This window comes from Clarias gariepinus, chromosome 5 (genome assembly GCF_024256425.1).
Source record: "Clarias gariepinus isolate MV-2021 ecotype Netherlands chromosome 5, CGAR_prim_01v2, whole genome shotgun sequence".
Taxonomy (NCBI): domain Eukaryota; kingdom Metazoa; phylum Chordata; class Actinopteri; order Siluriformes; family Clariidae; genus Clarias; species Clarias gariepinus.
The window spans coordinates 32,062,084-32,075,526 of record NC_071104.1 but is presented as its reverse complement, the minus strand read 5'-3'; the positions used below and the strand labels follow the sequence as shown (position 1 = coordinate 32,075,526).

At 38.7% G+C, this 13,443-nt stretch overlaps 2 protein-coding genes across 2 annotated transcripts in view; one reads left to right on the top strand and one right to left on the bottom strand.

The window, feature by feature from the left end:
- The window catches only part of LOC128524546 (coiled-coil domain-containing protein 148-like), an 86,603-nt gene extending 77,687 nt beyond the window's left edge, over positions 1 to 8,916 (top strand). Inside the window, exons 12-15 of the mRNA XM_053497156.1 lie at positions 1,467 to 1,585; positions 3,978 to 4,095; positions 4,316 to 4,453; positions 7,725 to 8,916. Coding sequence (XP_053353131.1) covers positions 1,467 to 1,585; positions 3,978 to 4,095; positions 4,316 to 4,453; positions 7,725 to 7,871 — 522 coding nt within the window. The 3' untranslated portion in view covers positions 7,872 to 8,916. The remainder of the gene's footprint in view (positions 1 to 1,466; positions 1,586 to 3,977; positions 4,096 to 4,315; positions 4,454 to 7,724) is intronic.
- A 221-nt stretch (positions 8,917 to 9,137) lies between these two features.
- On the bottom strand, positions 9,138 to 13,062 carry upp2 (uridine phosphorylase 2). Its single transcript, XM_053496159.1, has 8 exons — positions 12,938 to 13,062; positions 12,808 to 12,858; positions 12,077 to 12,191; positions 11,612 to 11,770; positions 11,152 to 11,266; positions 10,675 to 10,884; positions 10,331 to 10,477; positions 9,138 to 9,796 (listed from the first exon to the last, which is right to left on the bottom strand). Exons 2-8 carry the CDS (start codon positions 12,846 to 12,848, stop codon positions 9,657 to 9,659), a joined length of 927 nt encoding a protein of 308 aa, XP_053352134.1. The 5' UTR covers positions 12,849 to 12,858; positions 12,938 to 13,062; the 3' UTR covers positions 9,138 to 9,656.
- Positions 13,063 to 13,443: the final 381 nt, after the last annotated feature.

Genomic DNA, 13,443 nt, shown 5'->3' with positions numbered 1-13,443 from the left:
ACCAATACCTCTACTACTACTGCTACTACTACTATTAATATTATTGTATTTCAAACTAAAATGCAATAAACTAATATAGCATGTACTTCTCCCGTGCTAGTGCCTTGGCTGCGTCCGTGTAATTACCTCAGACAATAATATTGATTTGTTTCTCTGTTGTAATAAAAGACAGGAATCCTGTTTACTCCAGAGTCATGTGTAATGAAAGTCTAATAGCGGTAGAATAATTCAGTGAATAAATGTTTCAAGTGGTAAAAAACCCCAAATTTGAAATTGCAGTTATTACACTTTATCAGTAAAGGAGAAGATGCAGGAGACACTGCCCTGCAAAACATTTCTCTGTGTAAGTTTTTCAGAGACGGTAATGAAAATCATTTTTACATTTCACAGCCGGTTAGGATTTATACAACTCGGCTGCTATCCTTCTCTTCTCAGAAAGAATTCATTTTACAGATTTCCTTAATGATATTCATTATTCAAAAGAATTTAGGATGAACGAAGTCACCTACCGCCCTTAGACTTCTACTATATGTGAGTTTTGAGTAAATGAATTTTTTTTTCATTTCTTTACTGTGCGGAAATCGTTGTGACTGCTTATAAGAAACACTACAGATGTACTGAATTGGAGTCTGAATAGACATCAGCGGAGTATTTCTGTTCGGAGGTTATGACTGGTATAAGAAGAAATATCTTCCAGCTTAGTTGTGACTATTGATTAAATATGTCTCGTGTTTGCAGGAGCGGAACAAACTCTTCGCTCATTATCAATATCGTTTTACTATTGAGCGATTGATTGTGGGAGGAAAGCTCTAAGCCACTCCTGGCCTCATTAACTTGATTAATGTGTTGCATTGTGTGTGTGTGTGTGCTGAATTTGTGTTGTAGACTCGGGTGTTGTGACCTCACTTTCTGTTTTGCCTTTCTGCTTAATGAAGTCACTTCCTCCAGGCCTGATGCTGACTGATGATGTCATTTGGTCTAAAATTGATTGCACACACACACACACACACACACACACACACACACACATGGTGGCACATACATCTGAATCTATAGTAACTAATGTATTGCAGCAAATGCTCAAATTGTTGGCCTTGGACTTTGAGTATACACGGAATAGAAGAGGGTTAAACATCCGAAAAGATTCATTCAGTTTTTTTTTTTTTATTATGAAGCCAAAACTATCACATTTGCTATAAGGGACGATGCCTATGCATTCAGATTTTTGAGCCTCCCTTACTGTACCCGTGTGCTTTCCTCTCATACAAACCCCATTGTCTTCCATCTCCAACAATCGATAAAAGCGGCACAGAGTGTCTTTGCCTCCTTTTCCCCCAGGCGGGTTTGTTTAATTAGACGCTCCATAGGTAATTAGTTTAGCTGCTGGATTAAAAAGTTTGGAAATGAGTTTGAGCGAAAGTGGTGCGTGAGTTTAAATACATGGTTGAGCTCCGTGTGTGTTCCAGGTGCGAGAGTTTCACGAGAAGCAGTGCAGGAGGCGGGCGGAGTGGAGGCGCAGGGAGGAGATGAGCCTGGCACAGCTCAGGAGAGACATGGAGGAGCAGGCGAGGAGAGATAAAGAAAGGTAGGACGGATAAAGAAGGGTAAGAGGTCTCGAGTAGACTGTGCTCACACTGCATGAGAATCATAACCATGATGTTAAAACCAGATGACCATCACACATTATTGTTTGGAAGAATGGCATTCATCTTTTCAATAGATTTCCAGACATGTGTAGAATCATTCCCAAACAGTTAACACAGGATTCAAAACTACAACTGGAATCAAGAAGTCTTGGTTAACATTCATGACGGAGTAGTTCATACTTTCTAGTTTTATAATAAAATGAATGTTTTTTTGTTTTTTTTAGAAAGTGAGACAGAAAGGGATGCTGGTGGGAAAACATCTGCATCTGTAATGCATGTGATAACAAGAACTATCTTGTCTCTGGAACCGTCCATACCAATAAATCTTAATTATGAACCGTCCACATGCACAATATGCTATTCATTAATAAACTAACAGTGTAATCATTGGCAAATCACTACGCAATAAGCAAAATATCATACAGCAAACCGCATGGTTATATGAAGCAATCCATTTTGGGGTGGTAAAAGCACTCTGTCACTCAGTGACATGCCTCATCTCACCTCCCAAACGTTGCTCTTTTTTTGTATAACCGTATGGTGTGTTGTGTGTTATTTCTTACTCAGAAGACTTTCTGACCTAGCCATGGCTGTCAGAGTGTGAAGATTTAATAAATGCAGTGATAACATTTAGTCTGCCAGAAGAGGTCTAACACTGCACTAGCTTGGTGTGAGCTAAAAATGTTACAGTTATAAATATCACAATTTCATCATGGATCCATTCATGTCATACTGTAGCAAAATGGACGTAAGTTTTTCAGTACGAATTTGAAAGATTCTTTGACACCAAGACGTTTACACAGATTATAGTCCTGGATCGTTTTGAACATGTTTAAACGGATTTGAATGAGTCAGACAAAAATTTCCCTTTATGTTAGGTGGCTTAGTGGTTATCACTATTGCGTTGCACCTCCAGGGTCCGAGTTCGATTCCCGCCTTGTGTCTGTGTGCATGGCGGGTGCATGTTCTCCCTGTGCTCGGTTTTTTTTTCCACAGTCCAAATACATGCAGATTAGCGATTCCAAATTGCTTGTAGTGTGTGAATGAGTGTATAAGTGTGTGTACTGTATGTGTGTCCCCTTTAATGGAGTGGCACCCAATCCAGAGTGTTCACTGCCTCATGCCCAAAGACTCCTGGGATAGGCTTCAGGTGTCAAACCCAGTTCCAGTGATTTCAGCAATCTTCTTAGTCGTTTAATTAGCTTGAGAAACATCATTGCTGAGCCTAGACCTGATCAACTGTAGCAACCCTAAACAACTATAGCACTGCCTACAGAAGCTTGTAAAGTGCTTCAAAGTCCAATCTTTGGATGGAAGGGCTCTTACTTTTACTATTCAACATATCTGTGATTTCTGCTGTTGATTTTTTTAATGATGCGATTTCACCAAACGTTTAAGGGATATAAATGATTTTTTCTCATATGAAGTTAACAGTTTAGCATTATCCTTCCAGTTTTTAATAATGTGTAAAGGGATTCTAAAATCAATTTTTGTAATTTCAAATCTAGTCAAAATCTAGTAATTTTATCCCTTTTGAAATGGTGACTGTTTTGATTGGGCAGATGTGTATTATCTGTAAGCAATGACTTTAGGTAGCACGGTGGCGTAGTGTTTAGCACTATCACCTTGCACCTCAAGGGTCCGGGTTCGATTCCTGCCTCGTGTCTGTGTGCATGGAGTTTGCATGTTCTCCCCGTGCTTCGTGGGTTTCCTCCGAGTATTTCGGTTTTCTCCCACAGTCCACAGTCATGCAGATTAGGCTAACTGTTGTTCCCATATAATGAGTGTGTGTATGTCTGCCCTGTGATGGATTGGCACCTTGTCCAGGGTGTACTCTGCCTTGTTTTCTGGGATAGGCTCCAGGCCCAAAAGACCCTGTACGCAAGATAATGTGGTTTATACGGTGAGTGAGTAAGTGAATGTGGCTTTCTTGTTATGTTCTTTATGCTAAAAAATAAAGTATCTAAAAGAATGTAGACCATCAATGGCACTATAATTAATATTAATATAAATTGCATGTTTACAAAAACCTTATTTTGACTCGAATGATTGTAGTTAGAAGTGATAAAACCAATCTGATCCTTACCTCTGCTGAGCTGAGACCCGAGACAGTCAGGGGTCAATAGAATGAGTCATGGCAAGGGAATGAGAAAGACAAAACTGGTCAGCATGGAGGGAGAGAGAGAAAGGGAGAGAGAGAGATGAGGGAGAGAGACCTGTAATATGTGTGAGTTAAATCAGTGTGAGTTAAATATGCTTTTAAGCATATTTCTTTTCCCTTTTTAACTGTGTTTATACCATGAAAGTGTGTGTATGTGTGTGTGTGCGTAGAGTTGAGTTCAGAGAGAAGTTGCTCCAGCATCGACAGCAGGAGCAACAAACTAAAGAGAGACTCAAACAGAGAGAGGAAGAGGCAAGAGAGGAGAGACTACAGACATTACGCAATCAGGTACACACACACACACACACACACACACACACACACACACACTTTTTCCTTTTTTCTATTTAGTACCTTACATGTCCACACATGAGGACTGAAAAGTGCTTGAAAGATTTTGTAGCAATACTGCCCCCATGTGGTAGACTATGAAACAGCACACACTGCAATTTTGTATAAAATTAGTGTAGATAGGTTCACGTAAGTATATATATTTTTTTTTTTGCAGGTTGCCATTGTGGCAGAGGCAGACCCAGAGAGGATGATGGGACAGACTGAAGCGTGGAGAACGCGTCTACACCCTGACCAACAAGACTTCGTGCTGCAGAGACCCCTCTATCCCTTACACACCTATACAGACACACAGGTACCACACATATGTGTATAGAAGTGTGTAGGAGTATACGCCTGAGTCCAGAGAACAAATTAGAGGTAGCGAGAGGTTTGCGTGTCAGAATCTCCAGAAAGCCGGTGCCGGGGCCTTGTTTACGTGGAGGCTGTGTTAAATTGAACATTGGGGTTCACATATACACACTGTCATGCAGTCAGGAAGTTGTTTTGAACTCTAAATGCTGTCTTGTATCTATTTTTGCATTTTGCACTTCCTGTTCTTTCTACACTGTGCTCATGACCGAAAATGCCTAAACAATGGATGAATGATTAGAAGAGTTCCGTTCAAAATATAAGACGTGTTCAAGTCAAACTGGGACTAAGAGAGTAATGAGAATTGTTTTTGTGAATGAAGGCATATAAACATTTACATTTGGCAGATGCTCTTATCCAGAGCGACTTACATTTTTTTAAATCTCATTACACATCTGAGCAGTTGAGGGTTAAGGGCCTTGCTCAAGGGCCCAACAGTGGCAACTTGGTGGTTGTGGGGTTTGAACCTGGGATCTTCCGAACCGTAGTCCAATGCCTTAACCACTGAGCTACTCCTGGCCCACGATTGACATTCAAGTGCAGTACGGGTATGAAACTCTTAGTTGTAGTAAAACCTTTGAACGTGCAAATATTTAAAATTTGCGAAGTCCATACAGTACGTCCATGGATGACAATCATGGCCAAGATGGCTCAGAGCCCTCTGCAGCTGTTCTCGTGAACATTCAGCGAGTGGAACACCTGATCCTCGAAAACCGACCGATAACTTATCGCATCTAGTCTGTGGGAATTGTACACACAATGATTCACAAACACTACAGACGTTACAAGAACTCAGCTGGGAGTTATTGCCAAATCCTCCGTACTTTCATGACCTCTCTCCAAGCCATTTCCACATGTTTGGGCTCTTAAAATAGTTTCTGGTAATCCAGCATTTCAGACATGAAGCAGACAGTCTAATCATGGCTTTAACGTACTGAGAAAACTTCCTAACTTGATGGTATTCAAGCACTGAAGAAACTCTGGGATAAGTGCATTAGTGTAGCAGGGGATTATATAGGGAAATAAAGGGAGGTTTTACTAACTTGTTCTCATAACTGGTGACTGAGTGGTAGGTTTCGCTTCAACCATGCGGAAGACCCGGGTTCAATTCCACCCAATGTCCAAACCTCAGCCACTGGATGCAGTGCCGATCCCAAGCCCAGATAAAATGGGAAGGTTGTGTCAGAATGGGCATTATTATATAAATGCATTAAATACAGAATAATGCATTTCATTTACAGTATATTGGTGCCTTTCTAGTCACCGAAGGTCGCCGTCCAATTCATCAAGAGATACATTATTAACATTGAGTATTAAATAACATTAAAACAATATTAAATAAAACAATAGGCAGTGCCATCACCTAACTTGTTTAAAATCACATGGGGATTCAAGTGCAGCCTTACATCAGGTGGGATATACACTTCTGAATAAATGGGTCTGAAGATGAGATCCAAATGTAACAACTGAGTTCTGTTGTTCTGCACAGTCACGTGTCTCGCATTGACATGAACTCCCCTCATATTTAGCTTTTGGTGTGTCAAAGGGCTTTGAATAGGTTGCACCAGTGTTATACTTTATTATCAACAACAACAACAAAAATAGTAATACTAATGCTAATTATAATGACGGCATGGTGGTTTAGTGCTTAGCACTGTCGCCTTGTCCCTCCAGGTCGTGGGTTTTGAGTCCCGTGTCGAGACTGTGTGCATGAAGTTTGCATGTTCTCCCCGTGCTTTGTGAGTTTCCTCTGGGTTCTCTGGTTTCCTCCCACAGTCCAAAGACATGCAGATTAGGCTAATTGGCATTCTCAAATTGCTCATAGTGTGACTGCTGACCGGAGGTCCTACCACGGTTGTACAAAATGGGAATAAATACAATGGTCACCACTGGCCTCCACGATCCCTATATGGACTACAGAGGTATCTAGATTATAGGTATAATAATAATAATAATAATTTACCCATAAATTAACATAAACAAATTGAACCTGCCTATATTCTGGACACTCCAGACTTTCCACACCGTTTGTATATAGTTACATGATGACTTTGTACGGGAATATCCACACAGAGCAATGTGCCAAGGCCAAACAATGATTCAGCGTTTCTCGGCGATAATGCTCTGTGATAAAATAGCTCAGCTCTTCCAATGTTACATAATGAGGACATTTCAGGACCATGCTCTCAAAATCAAGCTCATTTATAGAGATAAGTGACTTATTTAAAGTCAGGTTCAAAGAGCATTTATTTTTCTTTACCAGTTTAGGGTTCAGGTCATCATGTTTGGGTCGGGATATGGCACAGATTATCACTTAATTTACACATTTTGGAGTGCAATCCTGATCTTAAATCTTAGTCTTGGAATGATGGAACATAATCATTTTAAAGAGATTATAATACGTATAGAATAAACAGATTAAAAACAAAGGTTAGAATGCAATACGGGGCAAATCGTGAACTACTGGATTTTCTATCAGTACACTACAAAATTAATTTGAACTTTAATAACCTCACTTTGTTTGGTTATTTGATTTTATTGTTTTGGATTTATCTAAATAATCAGCAGTTTTAAAATACTTTGATATAGGTGTATTTTTGTTAATTAAAGTTAATTGTATGTGATTTAGGCTGTTCCACTTGAGGACCCAGTGTTCTTTTTGCTCTTTGATGTAACAGGCCATTTTCTCCACAATAACATATTGTTCCTTAATATAAAGTAGTAAAGTGAATTCTATTCATGGGAATTTATGAACACTTTGTCTAGACAATTCATTAAAGCACATGGAGCATGATTAAATATAGTTGGAACTGTTTATATGAAAGAAACTAAACTAGGGATCAGAAAGGGGCCAAATTAATAGCCTGCATCAAGCAAAGAAAACAACTAAGGAGATTTAAAATGACTGGGATTGGGTAACGAGCTGTCCAATGCAATATTTAAACCTTAAAAATTTTTATATACCCTGAAATAAATTGCCACTCTGTCCAGGGTGTACCCCGCCTTGTGCCCAAAGTCTCTTGGGACGGGCTCCCGGCCCCTGTGACCCTGTACAGGATAAGCAGTATATTATTATATAATAGAAATGAATGAATGAATTAATTTTTATAAGATGTTAATAAGCTTAATGTACATTAAAAGTGTCCTTATTGATTACCTTGACAACACTTTCAAGAGTAAGTAGTGTCTTATTTCTGTGTGTTCATGTGTTACAGATTGTGGCTGACCCGAGGGTGCGTATAGAGCAGGCACTCAGGACAGCAGGTCTTCATCACACACACTATGCACGAGCGCTGCTTTCAGAAATCCCACCTCCAAAACCACCACGACGAGACATGAAATCCACTGTCTTCAAATCCTAACCATACACTGATTCATACACTGTTGATGTTTCATCTAACATGGACAAAAACACTAAGAGGAATGAAAAGAAATTCTTCTCCACAACAGCACACTGCAGAGTGACATGATTACCTTCACGTGGAAACACCTTTAAAAAAAGAGAGAGACTTCATTCATTCATATTCTATACTGCTTATCCTGTCCAGGGTTCTGGGGACTGGAGCCTATCCCAGGAGACTTTGGGCACAATGCAGGGTACCAATCCATCTCACGTCACACACACACTATGCGCAACTTATACGCCAGTTAACCTAATCTGCATGTCTTTGGACTGTGGGAGGAAACCTGTGTGCTCAGAAGAAACCCACCAAGCACGGGGAGAACATGCAAACTTCACACACACACAGACCCAAGCTGGGAATCGAACCCTTGGCCCTGGAGGTGCGAGGCCACACTGTTAACTACTACATCACCGTGGCACCATAGTAAGCATACTAGCATAGTAAGCATGCTGTGAAAATGAAATGCTTTACAAAAAATATACTCTGTTTATGAAAAAAATTGCATTTTTAAAATTCATTGGGGTAATAATGGAAACAGAACAAAAACAAATAACAGAATGTTTTTATAAATAAATGCTTTATATCTAAGCAATATCACACAAAAGGGAGTGCTGTCATACTAAACATTAGCCCGGATGTGATGTGATGATGATGAATTCACAGGCCAAGTGTGATATTGCCTTTATACAACAAAAACTGCCAATGGACCCTCTTCCAAATGGTTGAGATATTGTATAAAATTTTCACTTAAATAAATGCTAACTTTTTGTCGGGCGGGACCCATTATTTCTTGTGGTTTGATATAAAGCAATTGAAAAGGCATTGTATTGAAAGACATTGCATCATGTAGTGGATTTTTCAGCACAGCATACCTCAACCAATTGGGAGAGATGGCTCACTCAGGTTATGTTTGATACATTTTTCCATATGATATAGTGACTTCGAATTTACTCTACCAAAAAGATTGGCCATTAAATATAGATTTGAAATTTCCTACTTTAGATATTTTGCGATGGTATTACTCTAAATGGAAAAAATCTATTAGATAATGTACAGTAATTTGGTGAAACATGTGAGTGCATTAAGGTAAGGATCTTGTATCTGTAATGAGACAGTAAAATATTATGTTTGTATTTCAGTGTCAGTCTTTTCAATTCCAATGAAGCACAAATACTTATTTTCAATAGTGAGTTTATTATAAAAAAAAAAAAAAACAGTAAGAAATAATTTATTTCATACATTTGATTGTGCACTTTTCAAAAGACATTTAAACACCACGGGAAAAACATATTATGAAATTCAAAAGCATTAAAGGTCAAAGTCAACTACTGTGTTACAGTAAGTAACAATACAAATAAAGTGTTTAATATATCTACAACTTATGTACACGTTTGTGCAGCAGTCCAAACACCACACTGAAAAATGCTTCTTATACACATTATATACAGATATTTGTAGGTTTTTTTCCTGTTATGCAGAAACTAGGGTAGGTTTAACTAAAAATATTTATTTTTTATTTATTATATATTTGTTTTTGTCTGTTTATTTTGTTTATTTATTTAGCTGCCTCTCTATTCGTCTGTCTCTTTGTCCATCTCTGTTTCTTAATATCTGTGGAAATGAATGTCCCTGATAATCAAACATATGCTTTAAAGGAGAAAGAGATTTGGGTCGGAAAATGCTGCAATACCTTTTAAACCACGAAATTAAGAGATCAGACACATCAACATGTACAGTAAGTGTTCAGATGAGTGCCAAGTGTTTCTTGATGAAATGAGCCACCAGGTACTGAGGTCTCTGCTGGTACTCCAGCAGCACATCATGGGGCGTGGAGATCTGATCCCCCTCCAACCGGTTCAACAGAGTCACACAGATCACTGCCGCTGCACAAACACATCTGATTAATACACTGTGAACATCCTGAGAGCTCGATTATTAAAAAGAATGTGGGTCTAGCTGTAATTTAAAGCAGATCTATTCAAAGCTGCGTGCTGTGACTTATAAAGGAGTAATCTGTTAAAGACCTAAGAGGAGTTTTTCTTATATTTGGGGCCAGTGTGCTGAGCATGTGGCTGTTATTTGAATACCTCAATTGCCCTGAAATGCCGTGATTAAAGGCTTCCCAGAGGCTCAGTTTGCCGAAATGTCATGAGTGACTCATTCACAGTAGAGCCACTGAATTAATAAATAGTTCTAATAAGTAATTCTGAGTGCATTTATAGGTTACTAAAACATGATATTACAATTGTTTTATAGTTTGATATATCGAATCTAGAAACGTGTAACCGTTTGTAGAAACATCCAACAAGACAGTAATTGTTAGAAATAATGACTTTAATTAAGGTTTGAATGGTTTGCCATTTGGTTACCTCATGAATGATTAGAAAGATTGATGAGTGGAAAAGTTCTTAGAGTACCTTTAATGTTGCAGACACCACACATGGCAGCAAAGACAGTGGACTCCATTTCAATGTTCCTGATGCCAGCCTCATGCGCCTTTCTCAGATACTCCAGCTTCTCCTCGGTGGAGAACGAGCACAGAGCACCGTCTAGTCTGCCCTGGCCTAAAGTAGGACAAAAAGTGACATCAGAGCTGACTGGGTTAGTTTTAAAGGCAAAGAATGGGTACACACAAATAAAAGCATCTACATCGCTCTCCATTATCTCGATACAGTTATATTATTGGTATGTCACTTTTTATATCGTTCAATCAGATTGAGACTGAAACACTGAGACATTCATGCAGTCCAGGTTTGTTTACCTTCATAGAAGTCGTGTGTGCACATGGTGTTGCCGATGATGGCGGGGAAGTTGTGCAGCTCAGTGGAACACTGCAGGAGCTCTTCTGCCATGTCTTTATCCAGCTCAGTGCTCCTGGTGATCACCTTACCCAGAACCACCTGCTCAAACTGCGGCCTGAAGAAAGAGTCCACTGCTTTATCGGTGATCACAACCGTGCCTGGAGCAAGACCTTAACACATACACACATGGATACACACACTCAAAATGGCAAGAAGTTACAGTAAAAAAAAAAAAGAAAAAACTGCTTCTAATCTTTACATACAGATTTTCTTACTCATAAAACATTGCAATGTTATGTTAAATACAGGTTTAAATGGTTAGTATGAATATCATTAATAAGGCACATGATAATATACATCTAAAAGCTGGATCCTATCAACTGTTAATAAGTTTTTGTTTTTTTCAAAGGAAAATAAACATTAGAGCTTATATCTACCGATGCCTCCTGAGGTGCCGATGCGAAACAGCATGACATCACTGCAGTGGGCGTGGTACAGGAGCTTGATCAGTTCATGCAACATTATGGAAATGGACGGCACTCCCATACCATGCTGAGCAGAAATAAGACAAACGAAAATAGATATATGAAAAAAGATGATATGTTGTGATTAAGCAATTAAAATATTGTAATAGGAAAATTGGTGTGACAAAGGAGGAAGTTGTAAAATAATTGACTTTTTGGGTAGCAACTCTACTTTTCACTGATCCACATGAATCAAAACTGTTGTTAAGTTCCTTACTTCTTTTCTTTGAAGAGCGTTTTCAAAACAAAGTTCCTTTCTGATGCTGATCTTAAATTAAGAGCCTTAAAAACTAACTTCTTAAACCTGTGTTAGCAACAATGCATATCAAACCTGCTTTACTACTTCTTCTTGCATTTTTGAAAATAAACTTACACTGATTGAAAGCACAGGTCCCACTTTGTACATGGAGTAGCGATCAGTTCCTTCGCAGATATCTCTGATATCATCAGCATCGCCCGGGAGCTCCAGCTGCTGATGGATGAACTGAGCAAAAGATCTCATTCTGTTGGCACTGCCTCCCACACACACAAACTACACACCATAAAGAAAAAGCAGACATTCATTTTCTGACCAGGTGGCATCAAGAGAAATGTAGGAGAAAAGAAAAAAAAGGGACACTGGTATCATAGTGTAAAACTAATTTAAATATGGCATCAAAAAGTACATGTTTTTTTTGTCTTTTTGACTGCAACTATCATGAACACAAGGAGTTTTGGAGTACTATGGTAATGCTTGATAATGAAAACGTTCTGGAAGCTCATAGTTCAGTGTTGACCAAAGAGCTCCACTCTCCTCTCCTTTCAGCTCTTTGTTGTTTATCCTTTCATATTTACACACCTTGATGTCTCCGAACATGGCAGGCAGGTTGTGGGTCTTGGTGCCCAGGTTAAAGTGGTAGAGGATGTCCTCCTCCATGTTGTCCAGATGAGGGTTTTTAACATACTGCTTCTGTCTGTGAAGGGGAAGAAAAACCTGGATGTACTGTAAATCCTCAAATCGTACAATATCACCACAAAGGGTAATACAAAGGGTGTTCTGTACTTCTTTACTACATCTAATCATGATCAGACTGCCTGCTTTATATCTGAAAGGCTGGACTCCCAGGAACACCTTTAATGGCCCAAACATGTGTGGGATCAGGTACTGATGCTTTCAATGTCAGTAGGTTTTGGACACACAAGAGAGTCCCACTTTGTCTTGAATGCTTCTTTTATTACAAGATTACAATAAAAACATTTTAACATATTGTATTTTTAAATATTTCATTAGAAAACAACATTTCAAAGTCTAAAAAGAGTTAAACCATCTAAAAAATAGCACCAAATAAAAACTGATTCATAATAATCTCATAGTGTAAGTTATAAGATAAGTGTATCTATATTAAAGATATTCTGACCAATAATATATATTTGTGATAGAAATGTTTTGATTGAACATTTTGGTGATATAATTAAAAACATGAATTTCTAAGTTTTTTAAAGCTCAGACAGTGTAATATACCTAAACCAAACCTGGTCCCGTCCCCCCAAAATTTAACATGAATAGGAGCAAAGAAAGCAATTTCTTACTCGATGTATCCACTGTGCAAAATCGGAGCCATGACTGCCATTTAACTTCCCCTGAAAGAAAAAAGATGTTCATTTACATTTCAAGAAATCACCTCAGTTAGTCAAAAACATTGATAAATATATGCCTTACTGGATATTGGATGAATGCTTGTCTATGAATCGCTTTGTGGAAATGTCTCTTAATTCCAGAAACACTTGGAACGCTATAATCAGTGGAATTTTGAAAAAAAATATATGAGTTATTTTTCCGAAGCCAGGAGCTGATATAGCGTTGCTCCTCAACCCCTCACAATGATGCTGATTGGCTGTGGAAGGAGGTGTAGCATCTGTTTTACTTATCCGCCTATCCATCCCTTCCATCAGCTGACTGCCTCCCACTTTGATCTCAGGTCCAGTCCACCTTCCCAGACGTACCTAAACAAACCTGGAACACAAACAAAAGTAGAAACCGAAGCATGTGCACACAACGCTGGCCTCTTTAACCTTTGTGTTTTTGTAAATGATAATGTGATGCAATCTGACGTAGGGTTAGATATGCAATCATAAAAACAGGTTGGGTTGGTGTGTATCTCGAATGTCCTGTAGAGCTTGGAAGTGTTGTTACATAAAATGGATTAATCACACTTTCAGAAAAGC

What these genes read in the sequence shown, in the direction of transcription:
- upp2 (XM_053496159.1), bottom strand. Translation starts at nt 12,848, where the DNA reads ATGGCAGTCATGGCTCCGATTTTGCACAGTGGATACATCGA. An exon ending in TTGCACAGTGGATACATCGA is followed by an intron (nt 12,192 to 12,807) that starts GTAAGAAATTGC and finishes TCCCCTTCACAG; the next exon opens with ACAGAAGCAGTATGTTAAAA. An exon ending in CGGCACCTCAGGAGGCATCG is followed by an intron (nt 10,885 to 11,151) that starts GTAGATATAAGC and finishes GTATGTGTTAAG; the next exon opens with GTCTTGCTCCAGGCACGGTT.